The 19,663-nt window shown below is 36.1% G+C and overlaps 1 protein-coding gene across 10 annotated transcripts in view; it reads left to right on the top strand.

Annotated features, from left to right (window-relative positions):
- Nol4 (nucleolar protein 4) overlaps positions 1 to 19,663 on the top strand; it is a 322,425-nt gene that overhangs the window by 250,080 nt on the left and 52,682 nt on the right. For all 10 annotated transcript variants that reach the window (XM_031365083.1, XM_031365084.1, XM_031365092.1 and 7 more), the window contains one exon: positions 6,712 to 6,825. In XM_031365083.1, coding sequence (XP_031220943.1) covers positions 6,712 to 6,825 — 114 coding nt within the window. The remainder of the gene's footprint in view (positions 1 to 6,711; positions 6,826 to 19,663) is intronic.

The following is a 19,663-nucleotide window of genomic DNA, read 5'->3' as shown; positions in this document are numbered from 1 at the left end:
TTTTTTGGCTTGCCATTTTTGTCAAAATTATATTAAGGGCACCAGTAATGACAGTTTACTACATTCATAAGCCTGTGGTCCAGAATTCAAATGATCCAGACCACAAGCTGTGGTGGAGAGCAATTCTCTGCTTATTACATGGCACTCACATTGTGTGTGTACCCTGAGAACATAAATACAACTCTTTTATTTTTTTATGTTCACAGAAATTGGAAATAAGAAAGACCAAATATTTATTTTGTCAAATAAGTTTACTACAATATTTTGAAAAGTATTTGTTTATATTCAGAATTTCTGGAAAAAAAAATAAATCTAATGGTAATGTTTTAAATCCTGTGTGCTGGACAATGTACTAACACAAGCTATCGCAGAAGTCACAGGGACTGAAATTGTGTATGTTCCTCTCTGTGAATTTGACACATTTCTGTGTCAAATTTATACTCATTAAATGCATTTGTTGAATAAATGAAGATGATATTGACTTTCCATACATAAACCCCTGTAATGCACTGTGTCTGTGTGTTCAACTATTTAATTACTGCATTAGTTATTTTTATCACTGTGACAAAATAACCTTAATAAGATCAACTAAACAAATGAAAGGGTTAATTTGGCTCAGAGTTCGAGGGGATACAGTCCTTTAAGGCATGGAAGGATAGTTTTAAGAGTCTGACTCTGTTCTCTTTCTTTGTAGTGTAGAAGCAACTTCACACACATGCTTAACATAGTGTGTATGTAAAAACACCTACAAAACGACAATCAAGATTGCTTATGTCATTGGCTGAACCTGTTTTGTGATTTATAAAGCCAGACAGAGTGGTTCTTAGTAAAAAGGGCTTAGATCAAGTCACAGAGCAGCAACATACAATGGCTAGGTGATCGCTGAAAAATACCCTGGTCAGTCCAGCACAGATGATGAACTGTCTCTGTTCATACTGATGTCTGTGAACAATAAAGTCTAGCAAATAAAAGGGATCTTTTATTAACTTAAGTTTTTGACATAGCTTTCATGACTATGCCTCTATGCATCGATATACCATTTGGGGAAACAGTGTTCATATCAAACAAACAGCATGATACTTCATTATTAATTTTTTTAAGCAACCAGAATGGAAGGGGAAATCTTAATTCACAGACACTACCTTTATTTCAACCACTGAATCATTTACTCTAAGTGTCTTCAAGGAGCGGATTCTACTTGCAACCTTGGTGGATGCCACGGTTTCTTCCACTGTGGTCTGGTCTAAGTCTTTACTGAGCACTATTTAAAAAGGAGAGCCTGGAGAACACTGTGACATTAATCTATAAGTAGATTTATAGTTTTAATTTTTAAAAACTTTTTATAATCATACAGTATCTTAAGTGTATGCTCCAACATCAGTTTGTCTTAATATTGTTTAATGTGTCATTTTACAGCGAAATATTGGCAACATTTGTTGGTACATTTCCCCTGGTTCTGAAAAGGAAGGTACATTTCTGTGGTGCCAATAGCAATCACATCTTAAGTTCCAATTAAAATGTGACTTTTTTCAACTCCGAAGCTCCGTGTGACCATTTAGCCATCTGTTGGATGACACAACCCCACTGATTTGAACCCAGATAATTATGACAGTAGGAGCAGCATTGAGGGAAGTTCAGCTTGGGTTCCAGTTGAGAATGACTGTTAATTATGAAGAGATAATTACTGAGAGCTTGTCTCACATGCAGCGGGGAGAAATCACAAATTTCTGTGGTAGGTGTAGATCTTTCTTTCTCTCTCTCTCTCTCTCTCTCTCTCTCTCTCTTTCTCTCTCTCTCTCTCTCTCTCTCTCTCACACACACACACACACACACAAACACACACACAAACACACACAAGTATTTGTCTACATTTTATCGTTTTTTGAAATCTTTTAGGATGCATATGCTACATAACATGTCTACTAAAGTCGCCTTCACCAGAAGCAAGGCTGTCCTTCATAAATTCTGCCTTGGATTTTTTGTGTTATTTTTTGTTCCTGTCGCATGTACTACATGAAAGCATTTGTGTTTATGGCCAGTCTTAGCAATGAAGGAGGGAATCTTTATCCCTGTTGGAATTTCCCTAGAGCCCTTAGCATCCTCTGAAGTTGTATCTCCAGCTATAGCAGCAAAACTGGAATCATCCCTCAGCTGTTAAGTTTGATGACAGAAAGGAGGGCTCAGCTTACCATTGTGTCCACACTTCTTACCACAGAATATTGTTTGATAAGAAGCCACATGGATCCATTTTCTTCTCACCTTCTTGATATGAATAACCGAGCTGGGCAGTAGATAGCACACAAATCATGGGTGAAATCAAGCACTGGTTTTCACTGTTGCTATATTATCATCAGTTCATCAGAGGAAGTATCCCTGAACTATGTACTAGACTCTGTGGCTTTCACAGCTGACATACCAGTGCTAGAAGCAAAGGGCTTTGCAGAATTATTAGCTCATGAAGAGTTTTCTGCACCTTCATTTCAGGCATGAAACTGAGCTCATGTGTGGGGTCCACGTGAAGTAATTGATTGGCACATTTGGCTACTCCAATATTTAAAATTTGTGACTCTAGATTGTAGCAGAACTTCATCTTCAAGAATTAATAGAGAAACATAAGGGATGGATTTAAATCACTTGAAAGTAAAGATATTAAGGAAAACCTAATATAATCCTTGTCTAAAAAAATGGGGTTAGTTGTAATGATCTTTTTTTTTCCAGTTGGCTTAAGCTTACTGTAATTCTAAAATGAAAATAATTCTTTACTATGTTATTTAAAGTTTGACATTATACAATGCATGAATGCTGGTGAAGCTGCACCCTTAGTGGTCCTGGGAAAGTCATGTGATCGCTCCAAACTTCAGTTTGGTTTTCTATAAGGAATGAGCAATATAAGTATTTTCTCAAAGATTGTTTAGAAAATTAGATGATGAATCTAAGTCTTTTGTATTGTTATGGATATCTTAAGCTCCCAATATGAATTAACTATTATTGAGTAGATTCATCTCAATGTTGTGTTCACATGGCATCAGATTCTGGTTAGAAATAAACACAGATTATATTCATGAGACTTAAGGATTTTTTTAATCTTACACTGCAGATTTTACTAATTCACTTTGCCTTTCTGTCTAAAAAACTTGAATAAACTAGAATTTTGTCAGCTTGCTTTGGGATCAGCACCTCTCTTTGCATAAGGGATTTTACAACATTTTATTTCATTAGCTGTTAATCACTTAGAAGTTTTAATTAAGCAATATAATGTAAATGAAAGAATGGAGATCTGGAAGCCAGGAAGCATAAATTCTACACAAGATCCTTTTGTCCTAAAACAAATTAATCTACCTGGCTTTAAGTTTCTTCAAACTTCTGCAGAAAACAAATTGTGCCTGTGATTTCATCTGAAGGTTTGAAGGATAGTTTATAGTCACATTATGGTTATACAAGAAACTCAGAACACTTCAATTTTCAAAACTCCATCTTGCATCTGTGGGCAACACTGAATCCTATGTCTGTAGTTCTGCTTACCTTCCCACTCAGTAAAAGAGTACATGATTCTTTTTATCTTGAAGTTAATTTTCTCCCAAGTCTGAGACCATCAGTTGTCAGATGTTCTTAAAAGGAAAATTTGTTCCCTTCCAGCAGAACTCATTTCTTGTGCCTAAGGAGACACTACTGGTGAAAAAACTCTAAAGTCTCCATTATTTTCCCTAAGGGAAGTTATATAATCTCTTATGAAAACTACCACATGTCTTCTTAAAAAAAAAAAAAAAAAGAACAAGAAAGATAATTCTATGAAATAATTTTAATTACATTTGTTTTGCCTTCTGTTCTTCTTATTTAACAATATCTTCCCCCAACAAACCTTTACAAAAATAAATAAACCATTCCCAACATATATTTAAGAAGCTTGAATGGTCATTACTGAAATTCAGTCAGTATACTAAATTTTATAACATTTTATATCTAATTTGGAATAGAGATACCCAAGAAGGATAAATATAAAGGTGACAAGAAACAATAATATGTAACCCTGTGCTCTATGTGACTATTATTGATTGGATTATGAAAGAGGATTGTTGGTATATAACTGAGGTGGTCAGTTGCATTCCTGGATCCACATGAAAATCTAATAACACAGGGTAGACCTTTATGAACTTCTAATTCCCATTTGAAGAATAACAGCTACAAATCAAGTTATTTTTTTTTTTCATAATGAATTGTTCTTATTTATACTGCAATTGTAACCTTATCTCAAGGAAGTTTGGAAGAAAGTAACAGGGATGATGTTTCCATATGGTTTAGATTATAATTTGTTGTCCAGGAAGTGGTCATTATTAAGTGGTGGAATGATTTTATGGTTTAATGTCCATTTGACTCTGTTCTAGAGTTTGTTACCCTTACTTTTAAATAGACACTGAAATGAAGCAACATAAGTTTTGAGACAAAATTCTCTTCTGGGTTTGCCTCATTTGACACTTATCTCTGTTCCCAAGGCCAAGGCCCAGCATAATTTTCCTCAGAAATGCTACTGACATGTGCTCCCTTTCTAGGGGCTTGTTTTTCTCTTTCCTTTAAAAAAATATTTTTCTGAACACTGAGGTGCTTTATAGTCAGATATCTGACCATCATTCCAGACAACTCACAGGGGCAGAAGAAAAGAACTGCCGTCACGCCTTCCTCTGACCCATGGAAGCTGATTACAGGGTTACATATTATTGTTTCTTGTCATCTTTATATTTATCCTTCTTGGGTATCTTTATTCCAAATTAGATATAAAAAGTTATAAAATTTAGTATACTGACTGAATTTCAGTAATGACCATTCAAGCTTCTTAAATTTATGTTGGGAATGGTTTATGTATTTCTGTAAAGGTTTGTTGGGGGAAGACCCATGGAAGCTGATTTGGAAGTGGAACCATGAGGAAGCAGTTGAGAAAACGCCAAACATTCCCTGTTAGGTCATACAATACCAGAGAGCTGGCTATTTCGACATCACAGTAATTCTTTCCTCTATGTGCTAAAACACTGTAGACTGAATTTAGCTGTTACAGAGTCTTGTTTCAGACATAGCTTTGTCTTTCAATTTCCTAAGACACATTTTATATGACAAAAATCTACTAAGACATATACAATAAAGGCATGATCACATTTGCTAACAAAGTGAAAAGAGTCTGAATCATATCAGAGTCTTCTAATACATAATATACATTCAAGGCTGGCAAGATCATTGAACGGGTGTAGAATTCATGCACAAGCCCTATGACATGAGTTCAAAGCCCTGAACCCACAGCAGATGAGAGAACCCACTACTGAACCCACTGCATGTTTCTTGCCACTCACACACTTGTGCTTAAACATGCCCAATTATATTTTTAATTTAAAAATTAGTAAATAGTTACACAGATTTTATCTGAGGCTTTGAAATCCCTGAAGTGGCATGCTAAAATACATACTAGGCCTCAAGAATACTAATGTTGAGCAATTTCACAGTATTTTATTATTATCTCTGTAATTTATTTTGAATGTAGTTTTGTTAATCTATCATTTTCTTATCTTAATTAAAAATATGCTATATCATTAAATATTTCATCTTTCAGCTAGATGGTTTTACATGTAATTATGTGAAAAATAATGGAAACTTTTCAATGATTATAGTAAATGATCTGGGGAGTTGCCCACATTTTATAGTTAATTAGCTTAGTTCGGAGATTAATTAATTTCTATGTAGCATATATAGAAGATAGATTTCCAACATGTGCCTAAAAAGTTATTACAATAACTCATATTTAAAAAAAAAAGGAAAATGTGGATTTAACCAAACAGGCAAATAACCTCACATATAAAACAAAACTGTGGGTATTCAGAAATTATGGTTTGGCTCTCTGAGTTGTCTTGTATTTAAATTAAAGTGAGAAATGATCTAAATACTTATAACCATATGTATCATTCACCAAATAGAACTGCAGTAAGCTTTTGCCCGACTCACACTAAGATTGGCCTATGGGAAAGGTAAAAGGCATCCATTATTACATTGGTCTGATAAGGAGATGGGATGAAGAGACAGGAGGTGGCATGAAAACTCCTGGACCTGCTAGTCTGCCATACAGTGGTGGCATAACATAACAACAGATCCTTCTCAGTCAAGGTGAAAGGTGAGGAACAATATCTGAGTTGTTCTTGTGGTCTCCATGTATGTGCTGAGTGCACATACATGCACACATACATGTGCACACACACACACACACACACACACACAAACACACACACACACAGAGTCTTTTCTTTTTAAAGCAGATTCTTTGCCATGGTGTGGTATCTGACAGTTTTTTGTTTGCTTGTTCATTTATTTTGTGACAGCCCTGTCTTTTGTTTTTGTTCTGTTCCTTTGTACATTGTCATGTTCATAAAAGAATTAAGAAGCATGTTCTATTTGCAAACTACAGTCAGCAATTTTGCCATTGCCTGTTCATGCTCCAAGTAAATGACCCTGAATACATAGTTATGACAATGGAGACACAGGAATGATTGGTGTATCTGTGTAGCACCTATAGCTCTAACCTCTAATTAGCTTTCATTTTTCATCTTTACAACTTCCATTTCCTCTATTGAAATAGATTCTCCTGCACATGTCGGTGGTCTTCTGAGCTCTTCTGACGTGTGGTCTGTTAATGATACTGTTAATAATTTTTCATATTCTTTCTCTCTTCTTTTTTAGTCTCGACCCATTCCTTCCCACCTTACTTCAGCAGTTGCAGAGAGTATCTTGGCTTCAGCCTGTGAAAGCGAGAGTAGAAATGCTGCCAAGAGGATGCGTCTGGATAAAGCACAGGTACTGAGGATTGTGGAGGAATACAGACTCTTGAATGGATCTAAAATACAGAGTTCTGTTCTTATAAACTTAGATTTTAAAAATGCTATGCTCTGATGATCATGAATATCACACAAGAAAGTCTATGGTGAAACAGGGATGATAGTAAAATGGAATTAAGCTTCCTGCTAGTATCTACTTAATGGCCAATTAAGAGGTGCTAACTAGTTAGCACATAATTAAAATTTATCTTGTCATTTATGATCATGACTCCATTGTATTCATTTGTAATGAAAGTGAATCTTTCTTTAATGTTGTTTGGCCTGCACTGCTTTATAGTACTAGTTTGCTTGAGAGGGCTACTATACTGCCAATGAAAATAGATTAGGCTGGCAGTAATCAAAGTAAAGATAATCTGTGAAAGATTAAAGAGTAATAAGTCTGGTCCTAATCTAATAGATATCCATGTTCTGGGCTTACTCTTCTTGTTAGTTAATTATCTATCTGAGAACCACATTTGCAAGGCTTTGCCTGTGTAGTGTGACATGTTCAGTTTTGGTGTACTTCCCTCTGTGGCTCTTTTAATTTTAAGCCATTTCTTCCTATCTACACAATAGACTTCTCTTTCTTCTCTGTTTCACTTTCTGAATTACCCATGGTGGAATGTGTTTTACTTTATATGCTAAGAATGCAGAGTAAATTGTTTATTTAAAAAAAAAAAAGCTATACTCAACAAAATTGGAAAACCTGGATGAAATGGACAATTTTCTAGACAGATACCAGGTACCAAAGTTAAATCAAGATCAAATCAGGTCCCATATCTGCTAATGAAATAGAAACAGTCATTAATAGTCTCCCAACCAAAAAGAGCCCAGGATCAGATGGGTTTAGTGCAGAGTTTTATCAGACCTTCAAAGAAGACCTAATACCAATACTCCTCAAACTGTCCCACAAAATAGAAACAGAAGGTACTCTACCCAATTTGTTCTATGAAGGCACAATTTCTCTTATACCTAAACCACAGAAAGACCTAACGAAGAAAGAAAACTTCAGATCAATTTTCCTTATGAATATCGATGTAAAAATACTAAATAAAATTCTTGCAAACCAAATCCAAGAACACATCAAACTGATCATCCATCATGATCAAGTAGGCTTCATCCCAGGGATGCAAGGATGGTTCAATATTCGGGAATCCATTAACGTGATTCACTAAATAAACAAATTCAAAGGAAAAAAAAAAAACCTATATGATCATCTCATCAGATGCTGAGAAAGCATTTGACAAAATCCAGCATCCCTGCATGATAAAAGTCTTAGAAAGATCAGGAATTCAAGGCCCATACTTAAACATAGTAAAAGCAATATACAGCAAACCAGTAGCCAACATCAAACTAAATGGAGAGAAACTTGAAGCAATCCCACTAAAATCAGGGACTAGACAAGGCTGCCCACTCTCTCCCTACCTATTCAATGCTGTACTTGAAGTCCTAGCCAGAGTATTGTTTTTCTTATGAAGCAGGCAAAAATCAAGTTTTCTATTTCAAGATTAGAATATCTTTTAAATGGTTCAAGATGTCATTATTGTGTGTTTATTATTTTTAAATATTCTGTACTTATAGTCCTGAGTATTGCAAAGGATGAAGCCTATAGTTAAGCAAAATGCAGTATTGACATGCTATTTAAAGCTATTCGAAAATTTCAATTTTGGGATAACCAATCAGATTCATTGATGCTGGGACATCAGTATTATTTGCATGTTCATGTCTTCTGTTCAAATGATTTATCAATATTATAATGATGTAAATTTTAAGAGGTGAGATATCACACTATACACATTGCCATCTGGCATCATGGTTAGCCTGTGAATTTTTAGAATAAATGTACCCCATTTTGATTCTCATTTCTACCATAACTAATTTAGACAACTTTCAGCAAGCTAGGCCAGGTCTGAGTGATTCAGTTTCTTCATTAAAAATAAGCAATAATAACAGCACTAGTCCTCGAGGTTGTACAAGAACTTTAAAAAGATGGTTCATGCTACACACTAAGCATTTTTCTGGAACAATATAAGCCAGTGGCAAGGTCCGCCTGGAGGAGTCTCCTATATAGATCTTTTGCCATTACCTCAGAAACACTGGAACTAGAAATAATCAGCAATATGTTGATATAGCATGGTATCTGACGTAGGAGTCTGTTTTCAAAAATCAGTCCACTTGAAGAAAGATCTTAATTCCAAAAACTAAAATTTAACATTCTAGAATTGAAAGGACCATCCTGCTTAATGTACATCCACATGTACCACCTACTGACTCTAGAATATATTTGCACAGTATCAGAAATGTACCTATTTGATAAAAAGTGACAGACTCAAGTCGTTATTACCCATAGAATTACTCTACAGTATCAATCATGGCGGGTTAGACACTAGTATGTGTTCAAATATAATAATTCTTCATGGCCTAAGCCATATAAAGGAAGAAGATGTCTAACTCATAAGTTATTGCAAAGGTTTGGTAAGTTCCTATGTATAAAAGAAGGTTATATTTTATATCTCACATATAGTTAAGTGTGTATGCACCATATGCTTCATTAGATTGAGCAGTAGATGTATCTCAAATACTCTACTGGTCATCTATCATTCATCCTAATACCAAAGAGCTGTCACTGTCAAAGGCCTTTAAAGCAGGTTAGTATTTATTTTTAAGAATGCCAGCATTTAAAGAAAAACTACCAGCTATATTCAGGAAGGAGATTGTTCCTCAGGACTGAGATGGTTGGGGACCTATGGTCCCAGGACTGTCCCCTCAACTTTGCTGTATTATTTTCTTTGTTTACTCAAACATGCTGGTTGTGCTATGAAAAGTACTTTGGGATAGGAGCATGTCTGATTTCACTCCATGTACGAACATTCTTTCCAAGCCCTAAATGGGTTCAGAAGTCTCAAGATGAATGTAATACATAATACACCAATGTTTAAAATTGCATTTTATGGACTAAGACAATGACTCAGACTTACTAGCCAATACTTGCTTTACAAGCACTAGTACCTGAGTTCAATTGCTATAACCTACAAGCAAAGCAATCAAAGCAAAGCAAGAGCAAGAGCATTGGGTATAGTGGGATGCACTGACAAGCCCAAAGCTGGACAGGCAGAGGTAGGCAGGTCCCTGGTGTTCTCTGGGCAGATAGCTTAGCCCTACTGACGGGTTCCACATCACTGAGAAACCGCCTCAACAGAAAATAAGAGTAGATAGCACTAAGAAATAATATCCAAGGTTGTCCTCTGATAGCCTCTTCATACATGCATACTAACATGAACTTAAATGAATATATTACATTTTTGAAATTTTTTGGTAATCAGTTAGACAATTTACAAATACAACAACCCTACAAAACTGGTAGTTATAATCTTATGAAAGTAAAATAGAGGTCCAGAGAAGTGTGGAGACCAATGTATGTTGGAAGTGCATGAAAAAAAAAATCACCTACGTGTTTAAACTCTCTGAAAGTACATTTAAAGTCAATCTGTGATCCTATATCGTTTTCTCATTGGTTATGTGCCCCAAGGAAAGACTGAGGCCTCATTATGCACCCTGAATGCTAGTTCAGCATACACAACTATTATTTCAAAAGTACCACAAGTTCTATAGATCTCATTTGAGATGCTCCACCCAGACTTCTACCTTGCCACTGAGAACAACACCGCCCTGTTGAATTCAAACTTTGCTCTTGGCATTGAGACTACCCTTTCTTGGTGTACCTATGACCAAATGTACAATTCTGAGAATTTACCCATGGTTTGAAGGTTAATTCTTGGATGAAGTAAAGGCATAAAATTTCAGAAGCTGCAAGGTTAAATTCTGTTTTGCTTTGGTTTTTTGTTAAGCCCACCCTTCCTCTTCGCTGCCACTGGCTGGCCACATGGTGAGCTATAATTGTGTCCTTCATAGTTTATGAAGCTTGATGAGTTAATTGGATTTTATGGAGCTGTTTGAGCTGTGAACATGAAAGGTGTGTGGATGTGCTAAATCCTTTCTTTCAAATGTCCATTTCATACAAATCTGGAGGAAGCTTATTATTATGCCACACAGGCCTGAAGCCAGCCAGGGGCAAGGACAGAAGCTGAGAGCTTCATCGGACATCAGAGTTCACAGAATTTAAGTGAATCACTATGCTCATCAGGATACATCCAGGTTCATGCACATAGAAATCTGGAATTTGTTTGTAATGTAAGAGAAAATATCCCTCAGTTTGGATACTTTAAAGAAAGAAAGAAATGCCTGACTTCACTTTTATTTGCCTCTGACAGGGAAAACTTTGAGTGAGAGTTCTCCTTTTCCCCCCTCCTTCCCCCCTCCCCCAACATTCTGGTTGTGGTGTTGTTTGCCTGTTTGTTAGTACAGTTTTCATGAGGATATCTTGTCTATTATTTCTAGAATAATTTCTGAATAGCAGCATTATTAAGTGCAAGAATCCCTCAAGGTTTTTATGACTCTCAATAAACAGAAGGTCTATACCCTCATATTTTCTTCTTTTAAAATCTGTTATAAAAATTAAATTTAGTATAAATTAACTGTCACCACAATGAAGGAATATTATCCTCTACTCCTTGTATGAATAATGCCTTAAAGGAAAGTAATAAAGTAGCACAGTAATAGTAGTGAGGTAGTATCTTAATGTGTAGACACACGCACTGTGGGACATGAGCAGGAATGATGGAGTTAGCAGGTACCTGTATGTCACATTCATGAGAATGCAGGAACAAAACTGTCTTCTAGGTTTGCACATGTGCAAACTTAGTGGGCCAATGACACACATTTTTTAAAAATATCATGGTAACATTTCAACTACAACAATTTAACAGAGTCTTGATTTACACACCAATGAGATCCCTAAGATAATCTAATATATATGTGAATCTAGACACTAAAACTTTGATTATTCTTATCTGCTTACATTTTTACCACCATGAGTTCAAAATATACTCTTTGGGCATATACATAGATCTCTAGCTGAACTTTTTAAATTATGTGGGAATAGAGATAATCACACAATATTGCACTGGGGTATGTCAGCCATAGTGAACCCATCCTTACCCTCTTTGATTCCAACAGCTCCCGGTCTACACTGTACCCACAGTTTAGGGATACTTTCTCCATTGCTGTAGAGGGAATGACCTAGGACTTGAATGTAGGACTGAATCATAAATCATCAAGTCTAGTGAGTCCCTCTTCAGTTAATTTCATTTTGAAGACACTTAACTTGAGTTCCAACCCCCACCCCCCCAGTTATCAGCCTGCTTTGTGCATAGGATGACAGATGAATTTTCCTTCTATCCTTTAATTTTAAATTTTCTAGGGTTTGCAAGCAAGAAATTCATATAATATAAGATAAAAAATGAAAGTCCTTTGGCTTTATTGTTTTCAGTCCTTGTTTTGCTGTGTTTGCTATGTTGCTAAGAATGAGGTCATTAGGTATCATCAGCCATACCTTTTAGACCTTAGTCAAGAAGCTAACTCACATGTGAATGTTAATTCCAGTTGAGAGCAGCTCAACAGATCGCATAGCATCCTTTTCAGGATGCTCAAGTAGCCTGAGACTCTGCCAGGCAGTATTTGTTTCTTCTAGACAATTCTGCTTCTGCCTTCCAGGAGAGACTCAGTAGTCTTTAAAGCTTGTATATCCTGAGGGAGGAGGGTCCTAGAGAATCTGGTCAGTTTCAGGGGCTTCTTGAAGCCATTAGAAGTTGTTACTTCCTGTCTTGATGAAGTTTCCTGCAGACTAATATTTCAGTTTTGGAGGAAGTTGCTACACAATACCCTAGTACCAGATCCTCTCAAATAGAGTAAATTATATAATATTATATGTATATGTATATATATATACACACATATATATCCAATTAAAGTATTTTATAGCATATAAAAATCGCACACAGACAACACAATATATTTGCCATTTGTGTTTTAAAAATTGGGTTCATTATGCATATTTCATGAGGGTTGAGCAACATCAAAATAGTCTCACAGTGTCAGGTATTTTGAAACAACTTTTCAGGGACAAACATTTCACTGAAACACTGCTGAAGTTATGTGAGGAAACTAGATGCATTACTCTCATTCTGTCAGTATTAGCTTGATAATGGGGCTAGACTCAAATATGAATGAATTTCAATTTGTGTTCTAAAATGGTATCTTTTAACTGACAAATTTTAAACTTTCTGATTTTCTGTTTATTTGAACTACTCTTTTTGTAAATATTAAATTTTCAGCCTCAGTAAGAAATTGTTGATGGGAAATTACTTCTAAATTCATCTTAAAATGATGTATTTACCTGATATGCATTTGACCAACAGATTTAGCCAGTATAGAAAAGAGGGAACCATTTCCTGAGAACCTGCCAGCTCTTCCTGAGCAGGCTCAGTGCTTTATTGTTGTAGTTTTTAATTCTGGCAAAATCATTAAACCGTCATTTTCATTCCCACTGGACAAGGCATCATTTCTCATCAATAAGATCTCATTCGATCAAAGATCAGTGAAGCACAGGTGCTACTTAGTGGGGTATAGAGGGATGGCTGTGTGCCACCCAGGTAGGATCCTCTGAAGCTCATCTGGGAACTTGAGAGGGCTTCAAGAGGAGAGACTGGTTCATTTAGACCGTGAGAAATAAGAGAGGTGTCGACAGGCAGGAAGGGTCCAGAAATACTCTTGATATGTGAAGCATTTCCAAATAAGAGATGTGCCTTAATATAAAAGCAACAGTCTCTATAGGGGAAACCTAGAATGCGTGTGTGTTCCTGTGTGTTACATGTGTTACATTCATCTGTGTTCATATGTGTGTGGAGGGACAGGGTTGACATAGGGTATCTTCCTCAACAATAGTTTTTGAGACAGGGTCTCAAACTAAACCTGGAGCTCACCAGTTGGCTAGACTGACTGGCCCGCAAGCCCCTGGGATCCAGCTATCCCTGACGCTTCAGCCCTGAGATTACATGAATGTGACTCCACATTTAGCTGTTTACACTGATGGTAGGGATTCAAGTCAGGTCTAGATGCTTTCACACAAACACTTTAGCAACAGAAGTATTATTTTTCTCCAATCCCAGCTTGGTATTTTTGATAAGAAAGGATAGGCCCTGGAGTTGGGTGCCAACGATTGAAGTGGATTGTCAAGATTCTGGCGTGCACTGGGGATTAATATGGCCATCTAGTGCCTGCCAGAGGAAAGTGGTAAAGTAGCATGACTTCTAGAAGTTTCAGAGGCAGGTGTATAAGAAAGTGTCCATCCATAGAGCTCTAGGAAAGCCGAGTTCCTCGCACAGTGAGGGGTTAGTTGCTTCATACCATGTAATTTTCTAGATTTTTCTGTATACATTAATTAAAATTTAGCATATATGCCTAAAGTAATAATAAAGTCCATTTGCTGCAAAATACTCATATAGTTGATGTTTCTTCAAACAACACAAATAATATTGATGTCATTTGTTTATTTCTACAATCTAGCTCTTCTAATTTGGAATATTCTAGTAATTTATATCCACATAGTTACATATCAAATTACTATTCTACCTTAAAGATATTTTATATCAAAAATATTTAGGTGTTACAGTTAAATCAACTAAATATTTTTATCATTTCTAAAAGAATGAAAATAAGTTTGTTTCTGTTTGTAGTGTGTCCTTATTTCATTTTTTCATACATAATGATACACCAACATACGTGTGTCTAATAGTAATGTAGCTGTATTATTCTGTCTGTAAGCAATAGTGGTGTATACACTGGTGGAATTGCTTCTCTCTTAGACAGTGGGAAGCTCAGTGGCTGACTTACTGTGTATGACCTTTCTGGATTCTTCAGGAAGCTGGACAGAAGCCCCACTTTCTGACCATTTATTTTTCTATCATTTGTTTACCTTACTTTTTGTTTGCTGACCTCATGGCCAATCCTCACATTTTTAAACGGAAAATATTTTCAATTTTAGGCTTGACTTTAGTTTATGATGCTATTGATCACAAGGTGATAGACAGCATTCTGTAGAATGAGTAGATAGACTGAATTCAGGCACAGAAATTCAACACAGCCTGTTGATAGTGCTTTTCTGTGTTAAAGCCAGAAAATACATGGTTGACAGAGTTCTCCTTGATCAAGGCTCCTTGATAATGTTACTTTAAAGCACCTATTTTTAGGCTTAACAGATAAACTATGAATCTCATATATTTGGCTTGTGTCAAACAAATTCATTTTTATCATGTAATTTGTTCATTCGTTGTCCTCTCCTTTTCCCTTAATTTATACACTTTACAAGCCATTAGTTGCTGAGGAGGAACAATATTACACATATTGGAAAAACTGTACCAAAGTCACACATCTGTTATTAAGTTAGAGAATATAAAAGCTTAGAAAATTGGATCATATTTGTCAAAAAAAGGAGAGATTTTGTGATTCTTGGCACCACACATGAAGTACACACACTGGTACTACCAGCCTCAGGGAATGAAACGAGTGAGCATTGCTGGGCCTTTGAAGGAGATGAAGAGTCGCCCTAGTTAAAGATTATTTTCCTTCCCCTTTTGTCTGTTGTCAATCTTTCTATGTACTGTTGTCTCATGACAAAAGTGACTGTACCTTCAGCCTTAAAGATAGATTTGGTTACTAGTCCTACTGTGTACCGCTAAAGAACCAGCTACAGACAGGTCCTTCAGATGAAGTAAGAGAACAAGTGACCCTTTGAGGTATGGTCTCAAGCTGACATGTTTTGACTTATGTTCTTCCCTGATGGGTTACTTCTCTATCTAAAGGTGGGGAAAGGCTGGTGGCTTTTGGACAGCAGCTTTGTTTAACTAATGTAGTATACTTTTCTGAAGTTTCCAACCCCAGGAAGCTCATCGTTATGTACCTCTCATGTCTTTCATCTTGTCAATGATAATTTTGCGGAAACAGTGACTTGGACAATCCAGGGACTCCTACATTTCTACATGGCACCTGCATTTACCCTTCCATACACTCCAGGAATGTGGCGTATATAAAACCAGTACTCACTGTGCTAGGATTCTGTGAAACAAGGCTTTTTGTTATCATTACCTGCAACTTCGTCAGGAAATAAAGTCTGAAATGAAGCAAATCAGCTTTCTCCTTAAAATCAAGTACCAAGTGTGTAAATTTTTGTCCTTATTGTAAAATTTCTGAATTTTTTTTATATTTAAAAAAAAAAAAAAACACATAATAAGGTATTCTGGCAGTGGCCAGACACATGCACGTGACAGAGACTGTCACTTTTTTTTTTGTCTCTACCTTTTGTGTTTTCTAACTCTTTTATAAAACGTAAGTGGCACTTAATATATATTATGGTTATGATTTCTGGATAGAGGACAGAAAGTTAAGTATTAAAGAGGGCCTCAGCTAAATCTTAAGCCTTGGTAATAAACTATGTCAATAGGAGCAAAACTTTGGTTAAGAAAAGTAAATCCTCAAGCAATTCAAGTAAACTGATTTAAAGCATGCTATGTAATGATGTTTTTCTTCGGGGTATTTAGTTATTTTGCTATGGGTATGGCAGAAAAGAGGAAATTCTTCAGTTGAGGGATCTGAATAGACAAAGGAGAAAGGTAGCCAGATTGAAGCCTTATAAAACAAATAGGCATAGAGGTAAGAAAAGTGAGGTGTCCTATGGGCCTGCCTATGTAGGCCTGCAATGCAAGGCCCCCGCAGTGCAGAGACTGCTAACATGTGACCTCAGAAAATTGGTCTCAGAAAGTACGGGTCTTCTTTCTTTCTTTCTTTCTTTTTTATTATGTGTATATGGGGGAGAGTCAGAATATATTGTATAAAAATTTTGTTTGCATTAAGAACAAAACAAAACAAAGTTAACCACCCCCATTCCCCGATTGAGTACTGCTTCAACTTTTTTTTTTAATTGATTTAAGTTTTACGCATTCTAATGAGAAAAGATACATGATTTCAATTTATCTGAATTTGGTAACATTTAAAAAAATATTTTAAGTAAATAGAATTAAATCACATTCTTGTTTCCCTTTTGTACCCCAACACCTCCCAGAGGGCCCCTTCAATACCTACAATACATTTTTTGTCATATTTTTTAAATTTATAAAATATTATAACAATAAAAATGAATATTATAAAAGTTGTTTAATATAAAACAACAATCAATTTAAGAGTCTTATGTAGATGATTGTGTACAGCAATACTGAAAATACATGTTTTTCTCAATGTAAATTTTAAATAATTCCAAACATATGAACCGGATATTTTTAAATAATACATCACTACTAGTATTTTCTTAAATGAATATAAATACATAAAGTCTTTTTGTTTGTTTGTTTGTATTTAGTAGAGATTAAAATCTTGGCTCTTACTGTGGTACAAGCCCAAAGTAAGAACAATTTTTAGACATTGGAGTTCATTGTAATAAGGCTGTACTTCAATGACCCTCACATCACCAAAGGATTTTAACTCCATCTTAGCTAAGCTGAGAGTTGACAGTTCTGTTGTGCCAAGGAATGAATTGTAGGCATGATTTTTGGATACAGACTTCCTGCTATGGTCAAAGCTATTTGACTTGAGTGAGTGACTTCATTCTCAGCCCACAGAGAACAGGTTACATTCATTTAAGAAATGGTGTGTGTATTAAGATGGTCTATCCATGAAGTCATTCACCAACTGTTTCAATGAACAATGGTTGTGCTTGGAGGGTGGCACAAACATTAGGTGAGGGTAAGATTCTGGTTCCTTGGCTGTGATAATTTGGAAAAGCATTCATCCTAGAGAAAGAGTAACTTATAAAGTCCTCTTCTTCAAACTTGATACAAGAGTTACAAATGTCAAGCAAAGCATTTAGTCTCATTTTGTTGTTCTCTTACAAGCCACCTCCCAATTTAATTGTCTATGTTTCTTTTGGCTGCATAAATACTTTTGAAATATGTAAGCTGTTCTGAAAACCATAGGAGCTGCTGGCAGAGGTTCTGAGACTGGGAGATGGCAAGTGAAAGCCCAAGGACCACCCACAGTCTCCACTGGACTCTGAGTCTGAGCAGCTGCTGCTGGAGACAGAGAGGCTGATGGGAGAGGCTTCATCCAGCTGGAGCCAGGCAAAGAGAGTGCTGCAGGAAGTCAGGGAGCTGAGAGACCTGTACGGGCAGATGGAGCTGCATACCTCAGACTCTCTCCTCAGTCAGACCTCCCAGCACAGTCAATACCTCCCAGCACAGTCAATACCAGAAGAGCCTGATGTGAAAGAGGGGAGCAGGTCCAGAATTTGGTTGGGAGGGCACAGACTCTTTATCTCCAAATGTTACAGAATAAAGCTTTTTTATTTACATCAATCAAAAAATGAAATTTAAAAAATTCATATAAAAAATGAAATAAACAATACTACTAATAGATAGGCTGAGATGGGAGAAGCAAGATTTCAAGACCATTATATTGTACACAACAAGACACTGTCACAAACAAGCTGAAACTGTATATGGGTTGTACAATATTGGACCTATTTCTCCAATTACCAAATTAGAGAGACCATTGGATGACAGTCAACAAATTTCTAATTCCTCATATTTTTGGATTTCAATCAATTAGGCTATGTTGGTAGTATTAATTTTCATATTAAGATATTAAGAAAAAGTAATTGTTACTTCCTGTTCTTTTTGTTGTAAGAGGTGGAATTAGGTTTGTGTGGGTTTTGTTTAAAGATTACTTTCTTGCTTCTTCTAGGGTGTAGTTTTGCTCCTTATGTTGGTGTTTTCCATATATTATCCTTTGTAGGGCTGGATTTGTGGAAAGATATTGTGTAAATTTTGTTTTGTCATGGAATGTCTTGTTTTCTCCATCTGTGGTAATCGAGAGTTTTGCTGTGTATAGTAGCCTGGGCTGGCATTTGTGTTCTCGTAAGGTCTGAATGACATCTGCCCAGGATCTTCTAGCTTTCATAGTCTTTGGTGAGAAGTCTGGTGTAATTCTGATAGGCCTGCCTTTACTTGACCTTTTTCCTTTTACTGCTTTTAAAATTCTTTCTTTGTTTATTGCATTTGGTGTTTTGATTATTATGTGACTGGAGGAATTTCTTTTCTGGTCCAATCTATTTGGAGTTTAGTAAGCTTCTTGTATGTTCATGGGCATCTCTTAATTTAGGTTAGGGAAGTTTTCTTCTATAATTTTGTTGAAGATATTTACTGGTCCGTTACCTTGGGACTCTTCACTCTCTTCTATACCTATTATCCTTAGGTTTGGTTTTCTCATTGTATCCTGGATTTCCTGGATATTCTGGGTTAGGAGATTTTTGCTTTTTCTATTTTCTTTAACTGTTGTGTCAATGTTTTCTATGGTGTCTTCAGCCCCTGAGAGCCCCTCTTCTATCTCTTGTATTCTGTTGTTGATGCTTGCATCTATGACTCCTGATTTCTTTCCTAGGTTTTCTATCCCTAGGGTTGTGTCTCTTTCTGATTTCTTTATTGTTTCTATTTCCATTTTTGGATTCTGGATGGTTTTGTTCATTTCCTTCACCTGCTTGACTGTGTTTTCCTGTAGTTCCTTAAGGGATTTTTGTGTTTCCTCTTTAAGGGCTGTTTATCTGTGTTCTCCTGTATTTCTTTGAGAGTGCTATTTATGTCTTTCTTAAAGTCCTCTATCATCATCATGATAAGTGATTGTAGACCTGAATCTTGCTTTTCTGGTGTGATGGTGTGTGCAGGACTTGCTATGGTGAGAAAATTGTGTTCTGGTGATGCCAAGTAACCTTGGTTTGTGTTGCTTATATTCTTAAGCTTGCCCTGCGCCATCTGGTTTTCTTTAGTGCTACCTTCCCTTGCTAAATCTGACTGGAGCCTGTTCTTCCTTTGATTCTT

Source organism: Mastomys coucha, unplaced genomic scaffold (assembly GCF_008632895.1).
Source record: "Mastomys coucha isolate ucsf_1 unplaced genomic scaffold, UCSF_Mcou_1 pScaffold13, whole genome shotgun sequence".
Lineage (NCBI taxonomy): Eukaryota > Metazoa > Chordata > Mammalia > Rodentia > Muridae > Mastomys > Mastomys coucha.
Note: the sequence above shows the minus strand (reverse complement) of the source record. Positions and strands in the feature narration are given on the sequence as shown.